The sequence below is a fragment of the Phalangium opilio genome, unplaced genomic scaffold (assembly GCF_054372755.1).
Source record: "Phalangium opilio isolate 3A_F unplaced genomic scaffold, DU_Popi_V2 ptg000056l_1, whole genome shotgun sequence".
Lineage (NCBI taxonomy): Eukaryota > Metazoa > Arthropoda > Arachnida > Opiliones > Phalangiidae > Phalangium > Phalangium opilio.
Genome location: NW_028324175.1, coordinates 4,332,072 through 4,344,203, shown reverse-complemented (window position 1 = coordinate 4,344,203; position 12,132 = coordinate 4,332,072). Strand labels below are relative to the sequence as shown.

The window sequence follows — 12,132 nt, the reverse complement described above, 5'->3', positions numbered from 1 at the left end:
CACAAAGATTATAAAGACCAAAAAAGAAAGATGGGCCGCAATTGGTACAATGTTCAGTTTATTTGGTAAGTCTTGGTTCCATTATTTGCGAGAACTACGCTAAGTGAAATCGCTATAACGATGGGCGACAACGTAAAAAGCCAATCTGACGTTTGACGTCCAGCTGCAAAGTAGTTTTTTTCGGTCATGTGAAAACCATGCTTTAGTCGCCATTATGAAACGGATGCAGTAAGAAATAACGCACTCCCTTGCCATTTGGTTCGTTGACGGTTCGATTAAAAACGTCACGTGACAACCAGAATTGAAAACATCTTTGAATCAAAAAATTGGAATCCGTTTCGAATTGTTGAAAGCAGCCGACGCCATGCTTAAAATGCTTTCCGTATACTTGTAGGCGATCAGTACCGGTCGTTTGGGTCACTTGGGCGACGGAGTCAGACGAGACCCGATCAGTTCCGGGGCGACATCGGTGCCTTCGGGTGTCTTGAAGGTCTTGCACGAGAAGTATGCCTTCGGTTGGGGCCGAGAGAACATGCAAGGGTCAGTCGCTCGGTTGGGAGAACATAATTTTCACTTTCTTAGTGACCAACTCTTTAACACTTTTTTGGGACACGCTGGTAAGCAAACATGTAACTTCACTTTCAATTTTCAGAAAATTATTATTGTCTATCCCGGGGATCTAGTATTACCAGAAGTATATAATTCTTCTCTTCGAGAGAAGTGTACCACAAAGCGGGGTAATTGTAACGCCATTCTTCCCAACATCGGAACACTTCGAGCAAGGTTACTAAACCGAATCACATACGCGATAAATAGTTCCCTCGTAATTACTCTATTAGCGTTTAACTATTTGGTCAGACGCATGCGCTTGTGGATTTTTGTCCCATGTCAAGACAATCAAGGTTTGTGGGTTGATTGCTTGCTGGGGCTTAGTGCCAAACAGTTATAGAATTCACCTTGCGTTGCGATGCCCATCTGAAGTTTGATGAGCGGTAGAGCAAACAAAATGGGTAAGTCTGGGAAGAATGACGTTAACTAAAGTATTAAGAGAAAACAGAGTGTCATTCTTCTTCTATTATCCCCTTCTGGTAATACGATGTAGTTAAATTGAAGCTGTCATGTAAAGATGAAATTGGCGATAGTACCTTGTATAGAACCAGAAGTAAGATAAGGGACTAGAAGTAAAGTGCTCTAACATTGGTAACAGATCCTGGCACAAATTTGAGGATTTTATGCCGCTTCCATCGCGCCTCCATTAGAGAGAAAAAAATTGGTCGAGATCCAGAAAAACTTTCCTACCCCCTTCCCCTCAACCTAAAGCCGCGGAACACGGACGCGGGTGCTTGACTCTAGTTTGGCCGTCTACCACCACGAGCGTCTCACGGGTTGGGGGGGAGAGAATTCAGAAACCGCTACCAGAGGGCCAACCGTTGGTGTGTTATCAAGAATATTCACTTTCGCCAAGTGAAGAATTTGGTTAACTCGATACTTCTAGTCCCTTAAGCTTGATTCTCACTCGACGGAAAATCTCGACGGAAATCTGCCGCTCGGCGGCTTGAAAATTTGAAAACGCCGGGCTCCGACGGTGTCTCATTCTCATACTTCTGATAGCACTCAATACGCGTGAGTTGATCACTCTTATCCTGGAAAGTATAAGACTAAGATCATTTTGATCTATAGGGCAGAGGATTTATCCCAAAAACGTACAATCTCCCACAAAACTTGATGTTAATTTTGGATACCTTTGAATTCAAAGGAATAGGAAATTAACATCAAGTAAGACTCGCTCTTATACATGGTAATAGAATTCTTTGAATGGGCTTCTATATCTCGAGAAGCTAGCGTCCGTGGGTGCGTGATCAAGTGGGCCATGACCAATCTCACTCACCATCCCCCCCAACAATATCCTTATTGTCAAAATATCTAGGAAGATCTAATGTATCAGTTCTTGGATCGTCTCTATTTTTAGCCACATCGTATATATACGATGAGGCTATTAGTTTGTCCCGCGAGCCTGTGGTGGTTTTTCGCGATTTGGAATGTGGTCAGAGTTACCCAAAGAAATGGTTATGTCAGATCGAACCGAAGAAATGGTTATTTTATGCCTTTGGTAGTATAAAATGTTTCGTTCGTCATTGAAGGGAGGGAGAGTGAATGTGAAAGAATTGTGGTGAGGGGATATTTTTCGTTCGTGTATTTTAAAAGGATGGGAATTATAATAGTATGTTTAAGCATTGCATTTAATTGTACCATGGAAGAAGAAGGGTGTAATGGAATTGTGAGGTGAATAGGCAGACGGCTACGCGAAATGTAGGGTCACGTGGGAAAACTCTCCTCTCCTCTCGGCACTAGCTGTAACTCGATTACTGCTCTGCGAAATATTGGCGCGCAAGCAGAGAAAGGGATACACTGTTTAGATCCGCTCTCTACCGCCTCTACTACTGCGCAGAAGCTTTCAACGTTGGTGATAAACTCGGGCAGGAGGTGATGAAAAGGGGGAAGTTACGATTTTTCAATGCGCTCTCTTTAACACTATAGGACCCTTCCATACATCCTTCTTCTTCCATCATAGATAATAAACACCAGGATCAGAACGTCGGGGCAGAGCTTGCCGCGCTTTGTACAAACTGGGTGGGTTCTACTTCCGGAAACCAGCGCATGCGTACAGCGTAGAATCATGGATAAATAATGCACGTGTGGAAAAACAAATTTCCCCACGTGCATTCTTTAAAGTTTTTATATAAACATTAGGCCTAGCGGTTATCATCTTATAGTATCATGCGAGCATATCTTGGTACTATGGGTTTAACTAACTATAAACTACTTACTGGAAACAAAAGAAGGTAGGTCAGGTTAATTTATACTTAAGTATTTTCAATAATCATTGAAAAACATCCTAAGCCTCGGTTTAGATTTAGGGCCCACACGGGTGCCACGGGGCGGCACGAAAAACGGGCAGACAGACCTCGTCTGCGCATAAGCGGAAGTCAACTGCAAAAGTTTGGCGTGCGCCCCCCCCCCTGCACAAGCGCGGCAAAGAGAGATGCACTACGGAAGGCATACCTTCCGATCCTTGTGTTTATTATCTAAGCTTCCATGATTGTGCAGGTAAGGTTAAGGGTCTCTAAAGAGGTCGGCGGACCGTTGGATTTTTTTTTGAAAACGTCGTTATTGACGTCACAATCCCCGGGAGTGAGCAAAACGAAAGTCTTTCCTTCTAGCAAACGCAACGGGGGTCTCGGACTATCGCGGGTCAGAGCTGGGGAAACGCCGAAGCAGAGCGGCACTCAACCAATCACAAGAGAGGGGAGGATGGGTGGGGTGAGTTTTTTTAAAAAAAAATTCAACGGTCCGCCGAACTCTTTACAGTCCCTTTAAGCTTTGTGGTTTACGTTTCCTCGATATAGCTAGAGAGAGAGAGGATTTTAGTATTGCCTTAATTCAAATGGAAGGTTTAATACTCCCTTTAAAATTCCGGTCACCCGTGGACAATAAGGGTCTCCTCAAATCGAGAAGAATTTTAAAAGAAAGTCCGAGCGGGCGAGAATTCTAGAAGCGCGTTTTAGAAATTTTTTAGTTTCTTCTTAGCTACAAGGTATCGATGGGACTAACAGTTTTACCTGAGTAGTAGTGGTAGTAGTAGTAGTATTAGTAATTTAGTAACGGGCGTTGGCGATATTTGATTCTCTTTGCCAAGCAGCCATTGCAAAATTATTCCCTCTGACCGGTATATTAGGGGATATTTCACTAGAAGTATATTTATTGTAGTAGGGATAGCGAGAGTACGTAAACGATGTGGCTTAGTTATGGGCTAGACCATCTTGTTTTAACACAATTCCAGACCACACAACCGTATCTGGCGAGCTAATTTTAGGTAGAAAGTTGATCGATACTAGAGTTTGATGGTTTCGAATATGCACTCCGCGAGTTTTACATTTCCTTGGGAAATGCTTGAATGAAGTGATCAATTCCTGCTGTCAATTGATGGTGAAAAACATGAGCACTACCCTTTTAGAGCTGTGATTGGTTAATAATGAAGTAATACTTTTGTTTCAATCTTCAAAGTGCCAAAAGGCTCCCTCTTCAAGATCCCCTCAATATGGTGTAAGCTATTTAAAAATACATCCATTCTGCTTAATTAATGCACAATGTTATTTAAATTTTTTATTCTAAAAATACACCATGTGCATGCTAAAAACGTTAAGTTAAAAATAGTATTGAAATCCAAAAATGTACTTGGTCCCACACGTGGTATCAAAGAGGGTTGAAGCTAGCGGCTTTGGCAAGGCATTTTGGGTGTTCTCGCTTTTCTTCTTTATTTATTTGTTATATTTCCCTCCTAATATCCGGTTCACTGTATTTCAACCAATAAGAGGGCAGAGAAAGATGCGCGCGCACACCGGAAGCTTAGAGGTAAACTTTCAAAGCGAGAACACTCCAGCCAAGCCTTCTACTCCCCCTCTTTCTATCCTCTTTGGTGGTATCCACCCGAAAGCGATCAAGAGCCCGTAGTTAGTGAAGTGTGAAAAATAACCTGAGAGGGTTAGACTGGAAAATTTGATAGATCTTTCAAAGCATTACCGCCGCGATATAGTTTTACCATGGATAAAAATGCGTGTAAGGAAATTTGCTCTCGCGATATAGGATAGGCAACTCCCTATCTCGAACGACAGCTTATTCTGTATATACCTTGTTACAACATCGATTGTCAGCATGCGAAAAACTAGGTCTCTATGCAACCTAGCTTTGTGCGCGCTGACAAGAGAAAAAAAACTTTAAATTTTCAAGATTTAAAATATCCACAAGTTTTTTAGATCGAGTGCACGGACCTCTTGGCCTTAGTGTCAAATACGTGTAGTAGGCTGTAGACAATTTCACAAGTATTCTCCATAAAATTTCAAACTAATTTTAATTTTAAAATATCTGTCACTTTATACCAATATCTGTTAGATAAGTAATTTTGATCTTTTTCTTTTCACATTGTTTTCAAAGACACTTTTTATAAATGAACCTAAGAATTTGCTACAGCGAAGATAAACTCGCATGCTGTCAGCTTGCTAATTGATTCGCAAAATTTTCGAGAATCATAGCCCAATTCTGCACACTTCTTATGGCCCATTTCCGCACAGTTTTTACATTGAAAATTTAGTTCACCATTTTTTACCATAACCTATTTACGCAGTTTGCAAATAAAATTTTTTTATTTACTTGTTGATTAGGTTTGGTTCGGGTTAGGTTCGTTTAGATTTTGGTTAGGTTAGGTTATGCTACAATAGGGGCATGCAAACTTGTGATTTGACCCTTGCAATATCACTATCGATATAAAAAAGTGTATTGATAGACGTAAGCGTTAAACCAAGTGTGGTTTTGTTAAAAAATAGAAGTAAAAGGAGCATTTTTTAATTCCGTTTGTTAAATCTGCATTAAAAATTAATCTATCGTTAAATAGTATCGAAAATTTTATAATCATAAAACATAACATTCTGGCTATTTTCGATCCAATGGGCCAGCATCATAAGTTTAAGGTTTTTAAAATGTTTTGCAAACTGTGCGGAAACGGGCTATAGGTTTTTAAGGTGTGAAAAATAAAACTGTGCGGAAACAAGCGACCACCCGCGTTCTCTACTACGGTTTTAAAAAGCCAACAATTACACTAAATAGAAAACTTAATTCTTATTGTTTGTGATTCAGAGTACCTCGTCTGCAGGATTGTGGTATCCTGGAAAAGTTCCGTAAGGACACGATTGAGTGGGAAAGGATTAAGGGCATGTTTGACACGGACCACCTCCAGGAAAAGAGTGGGACAAGACCTTTGGTCATAGTGGACCTGCAAGGCGCGTTCGCCATCTTGACCATCGGACACGCTCTGGCTTTACTCGTCTTTCTGGCAGAGAGACTCTCTAACCTCTTATCCAGATGCTTAAAGATGATTAAATGACCACACCTGAATGTATCTCGACGTTTTACCATGTTATCAAAAGGCACAGTGATCATCTAATTGCATAAGTTTATAAGATATGTTCCATAAGTATGACACGACTTATGCTTCGAAATGCTAGAGATTTACAGCTCCTACGTTTTACCTACGTCACTTCATGTCAATCTCTCAGTAACCAGTGACAAACTTATGGAACATATCGTATGAACTTATGATAATTTCTATAAACTTCCACAATTTTGCATCAATCTTTTACCTAAAATTTCATAAAGTAATGTAATAATTGTTGTTGATTAGTAATAAATAATAATAGTCATAGCACAGCACCGCATAAAATAACTTAAATTACCATATTGCTGTATTTGTTGTTAGCCGGTTCCAACACGAACCAGGCAGTTTGTAGAACGACGCCGAACAGAATAAAACATGTTAGCTGTCACTAAGAGTCGTTAATGAGACTGGGTTGTAATTAATATGCAAGCAGTCAGAACGAATAAGAAATGTCGTCAGACTGACGAATCTATACGCTTTTATATTTTCTTCGCTCGCTCCGAAGGATGGGAGGATTAGCCGCGCCTTAGCGATAATGTGGATCAATATTAGAGGTCGTTCAAACCAAGGTTTCTATTGTTCGAGGAAGCGTCTGCAGCCAAGCCAGGTCAGACTCACAAAAATTTGCTTTGGTGTTACTTGTCGCGGGACAAGCGGCAATTGATGTATTCGATTCGACTACTCTACAGAACTTTGACAACACTATAGCAAGGGTTTGAAGCCCATTGCATCACTAAAAAACACGAGGTACATTGAGATACACCTCGGCCTTAAACCTTTGTCAGAAGATGAACGCCGGTTTGGCGGACTATACCAGGAATGATACGGACAACTACTTGGATCTTTTGCAAAAAAAAAAACGGGCAGAGTCAAACTCCGTTGACTCCCATTTGGGTTCAATCCACGGATAAGTTCGACTGCAAAGACATCAGTTTTCCCATCGCATTTAATAAACCTTATAATAAAGAATCGGCGATAGTCTGTAGAGATGGGCCGATACCAGTTTAAACCGATACCGATATGATCCGATACTTCGGAAACCGATACGTACCGATACCGATATTTTACCCGATCCTTCGATTAAACCGATATCAAACCGATACCGATATGGTATCGGTATCGGCCCATCTCTATAGATGATTTTCGATCCAATTTCGGTACTTCAAACTATAAAACTGACTTATCATACGACAAACCCATTTTGGACATTAGTAACGTTATCCAAAAATAGATGAAAAACTGTGCGGTCTCAGAGTTTAGGCCACCTAATCTTAACATAAGTATTTATTTTCTTTAAAAAATATCGGGTAGAAATATCGGTTCATTTATAACCGATACCGATATATCGGTTAAAGCCAAATATCGGTACCGATACCGATATGGCATCGGTATCGGCCCATCTCTAATAGTCTGTTGAAAACCACGTAAGCCTAATTCTTCTTTTGGGCCTCGTAAGTCAACTAACCCTAAAGGCTCGTTTACACAAGCGCGAGAATATGAAGCTTAAAGATGAGAGATGAAGCTGACCCGTGTTTCTGTTTCTCGCGTGACCGTTCACATGCCCGCGAGAATATCACTTGAACGAGCTTTTGCCTAGAGATGACGCTGATTTTCCGAATAAGCTCGCGACCTGGGACTAGAAGCCAAAAATTGCTTTATGTGAACACGTTTGCTCCGATTTGCCAACTGCGAACGCGGTGACAGACAGTCAGACACAATGACAGAAACACACACACAGACACGTCCAGTGTAAAACCTCTCCGTGACGTCATCGTCACTCGGAGAGGTAAAAATTGCTTTATGTGAACACGTTTGCTCCGATTTGCCAACTGCGAACGCGGTGACAGACAGTCAGACACAATGACAGACACACACACACAGACACGTCCAGTGTAAAACCTCTCCGTGACGTTATCGTCACTCGGAGAGGTAAAAATTGCTTTATGTGAACACGTTTGCTCCGATTTGCCAACTACGAACGCGGTGACAGACACACACACACAGACACGTCCATTGTAATACCTCTCCGTGACGTCATCGTCACTCGGAAAAAGTAAAAAATAAGAATTATGTCTTTAATCAATATTTTTAATGAATCTACCTTATGAAATGCAATGTTAAGTTTCTATTTCGTGCGTGATATTCCATAGAATCGTTCATACGGAAAACGAGGCACGAAACCAATCTAAGTTTTACTACTTTGACATATTTTGCGTTCGGGTTTTTCTGTAAAAATGCAATCAACCCAATAGTAATTATACTCAGCTATCAGGCTATATCATGAATACTAAAAGTAATCAGTATTTAGTCAGTTTGGGAACCGAGGGCTTTGAACTGTTCTTATTCATTGTATGATGAATGCTCGCTGCCTTTAGCCGCTATGTTGGAAGAAATTCACCATTTGAAAGCAGTACGGAATGAAAATTGAAATCTAGAACAAACTTTAATAACAAATTTTTACTCGGTCATGGTTTGGCGCTTACATTAATTGAAATAAATATTAGCAGACCTTTTCGCTACTAAATTGAGATTATGGTGAAGCTAAAATCATTGTAAAAGTATGGTTAAACCGGGTTCAAAGCACAACATAAAAATCTAAATATTTATTAACTAATTAAATAACTGGGCATCCGCGTGTTGCTCGTTCGTTTTTATTTTGTCGCCATCTATGATGGGTCAAAATACTACGGACATCCATTTATGAGACATAAAACGGAAATTAGCTCCGCCTTCGTCGTCGTCTCGCCTTCGCCCTCTTTAAACTACAGTTCCCTATCACAAGCGACTTTGTCGCCATCTATGATGGAGTCAAAATATTACGGAGCTTCGGTAGGTTGTAGTAAGTGGGTTCGAGTCCAACTGCGGGAGGTTATATTATTTTCTTTAAAAATAGTTATTAAATTATTTAAATATTTACATAATTTCACTCAGTAAAAATTATTTGAATATTCATGTAAATTCACTCATTATTTTACAGAAGAAAAACTATTAAAACTAGCTACTCTCAAATCTTAATGCAATTTCAACATTGAGATAAGCGATAATTCTACTTCTTTTACCTATTTTCAAACATAACTGATTCTTGTCTAGAACTGTAGAACACTTAATATTAATTAGCAATATTACTGTATATAAGTAAGACATTAATTATACAGTGCCTAAATATAATTTTTGTAATAATTATCCTTTGCTATTATATCAATATGGAGTTCATTATACATTGCTAAAATACATTAGAAAGCGCGACAAAATTGTAAGGGTTTCCCTCGGAACCTCTTGTTAAATAACCACACGGAGTAAAGATCCACTATAAAAGTCATCAGAGGTAAGTAAATTACGTAACAACGCAATTTTTGCCATAGTTATATATTCATGTATTACCATCGTTTTCCAATCGTCCACGTCGCAGATTTTTTTAATTTCGGTGCTCAAAATTTTTGCGAATGCTTTAAGGTGAAGACGCAGTTTTAATTTTACTTATCTATAAATTTGAATGTTAATTTTTTGTTTAAAACACTTTTTTAATGAGAATAAATATTTACCCGATTGTACCAAGGCAACAATTTTCCCTCATTAAATATAATCAAGAAGGGATTTGCTATAAGAAGGCATAAACCGCGAGATTTTACGCTACTACTCTTACGCCGGTGTTAGTGGACAAGTAAGCCCTACCCCTTTCATGTCCGTCATTGCTCTGCGCTTTCCCATTGGATCCCGTGGAGATAGGTCATACAGACGCGAATGACGTATTCCGAATAGAGAAAAATAATAACTCCAGCAAGGTAAACAGTAAATGGATGCTGAAACGGTACGACAGTTGTTTTTAATTGCCATTAACAAGTTAGTTAAAGGTTTTGAACCAAACTAGATGGATTTAGAATATGTGTCTCTACGTGAAAATCATTTTTTAATTATTTCTAAATCGAATCAAAGTGTACTAATGATTTCGTGAGTTCTAAAAACCTAACCAAGGCTTAATGAAAAGGTAAAAGAGATAGATGATGGAAAACAGAGTAAGATAAAATATTAAGTCCCGCCTCCGTTTCCACCCCTCCCCCACCCATGAAGGGGGTATTGTCGACTGTCACGCGAGCACCTGACACTAATTTATGCCTTCCTATAGTATACTCCTTCTTGATGTAACTAAGTAGGTGAGAAAAATCTGATTTGTCCTCAAAACACTTGGAGAATGGAAAGTCTGAGCCGACATTGGAAAAAAGCAACATTCATTGGATTACATTTAGGCACAAGTACTTCGGCAAAACTTAAAATTTAAGTTTTTCTTTAACAATATTACAATTTCAACAGAAAGGAAAAAACCATGTTTTTCGGTTATCTTCACTTTAGTTGTTTTGTAGGTTGATATTTTTTTTAAAAAAAAGAAGTAGCCCATGCTCTTCTTCAGTGTTAAAGCTACATGTAAGACAAATTTCATCCAAATCTGTTTCGTAACAGACAGAAAGAATGACTGAGTTTTTGTTGAATTTCTAATATTTGTATGAATTGAGATATTTAAATCATGATCCTGAACCGAAATCCCTGTTTTTAAAATGTTGTTGGACGAGCATAAATTATTTTGTAAATCATTACACCATATGAAATAGTCGGGGTAAAATAGTGTTTTGTGTTTAGTCACCTTGTTGTCTTAAGACAATTTGTGGATGCAACGAATTTACAAGTTGGGAAACCAAAATAAACCTCTCCGAGTCGAGACATAATTTGAGGTTTTTCTTAAATAAATATAATTTATATTAATTATTGTAATGGTCATTAATTTAGCCTAGTTATAGTAGTTAATTCGCTTTATGAAACTTTATTCCAAAAATCATTTTTAAACATAGCTATTGTTCCTCGTTTGAATTCAAGCGTATGCCTCGTTAACAATTATTGGAAATTTGGGGTATATGAAGGGATTGATTCTCAATAAATTATGAGAATTTAGCAAATGCGAACGCGGTGACAGACACACGCACACAGACACCTCCAGTATAATACCTCTCCTTGTCGTCAACGTCATTCGGAGAGGAAAAAGTTACCAGTCCTTATTGTTTAAAGCCCCATCTAACGTCTTTGAATCCACATACCGGATATGTACCGCTTAGTACACGATAAGGCAGCATGGTCTATAAACCTATTAAAATGGCATAGCACGTTTACTAACTCAAATACAGCAAAATGCAATTGATTTCGTTCCTTAGACGCTTTAGCCCGTGTTTTAGGTTTCCCCTAATGTTATCAATATATATTTTTGTTTTTGTTTTCAGGAAAGGGTTCCTTGAGGAGTCAATTAAAATTTTCCTGCAAAAGATAATGGAAGAATTATATAATCCGAAAAATCCCTACACCTTGACTTTTGCATTTCCACATGAGGTAAAAACAAGTTGGGAAACCAATTTTAACCTCTCCGAGTCGAGGCGCAATTAAGAGATTTTTCTTAAATAATTAAATAAATATAATCATTTTAATCGTCAGTTATTTAGCTTAAATCTGTTTAAATCGTTTTAAGAAACTTTATTCCTTTCACCAACTGCGAACGCGGTGACAGACACACAGAACGTTCAGTGTAATACCTCTCCGTGACGTCATAGTCACTCGGAGAGGTAATAATTACTCACATCAAATGTGGATGAGAGGGAAAGTATGACAATGGCTATAGAGCCTGTGTTAAAAAACGCGGACTCAAAGTTTCGCCAATAACTATTTAGTTTACTAGTGCCTGATGGACTTGCAAACTCGCGACTGAAAGTAGTTCCGACATTTATGCTCCTAACCATAGCCCACTCGATCACGCGCATCACGACGCAAGCTGCTCGCGCTATAGCTAAATTACCGAGATTTGTTTTAAACGTATCTAGTTTTATGTGCTCTTCTATTGCTTCGATAACCTTACTTAAATCCATATTATACCTTCAAATACCTTTTAAAACATTACCAGCTACTCTGCCCTGACTACAAACACAAATCAAGGAAGTTCTAGCATACACAATAGCAGACGACGGTAACCGCGTAACCGCGAATTAACACAAGACCTATTTTAAGGGAGTGAACAGGCCCAGTATAGCTACGCCAATAAAACGGTCAACTACGGCGAAACTCTGATGACTCGCCACTTTTGGCCATTTTCATACTTTTCCTCTCGTCCA

General features: G+C 39.0%; 1 protein-coding gene and 1 long non-coding RNA gene across 4 annotated transcripts in view; one reads left to right on the top strand and one right to left on the bottom strand.

The window, feature by feature from the left end:
• Positions 1-6,377, top strand: part of LOC149668081 (uncharacterized) — a 27,354-nt gene extending 20,977 nt beyond the window's left edge. For 2 of the 3 annotated variants that reach the window (XR_016367937.1, XR_016367938.1), the window contains 2 exons: positions 395-3,108; positions 5,692-5,828. Coding sequence is in view for 1 of the 3 variants with exons in the window: in XM_089840987.1 (XP_089697113.1) it covers positions 395-617; positions 5,692-5,822 (354 nt within the window). In the remaining 2 variants the exon portion in view is untranslated. Of the gene's footprint in view, positions 1-394; positions 3,109-5,691 lie in introns of all 3 variants that reach the window. The other variant, XM_089840987.1, reaches the window with a different exon arrangement.
• LOC149668080 (uncharacterized) lies at positions 6,070-12,132 on the bottom strand. Its single transcript, XR_016367941.1, has 4 exons — positions 9,532-12,132; positions 9,371-9,435; positions 6,288-9,296; positions 6,070-6,194 (listed from the first exon to the last, which is right to left on the bottom strand). It is a non-coding gene; the product is annotated as an uncharacterized LOC149668080 (long non-coding RNA).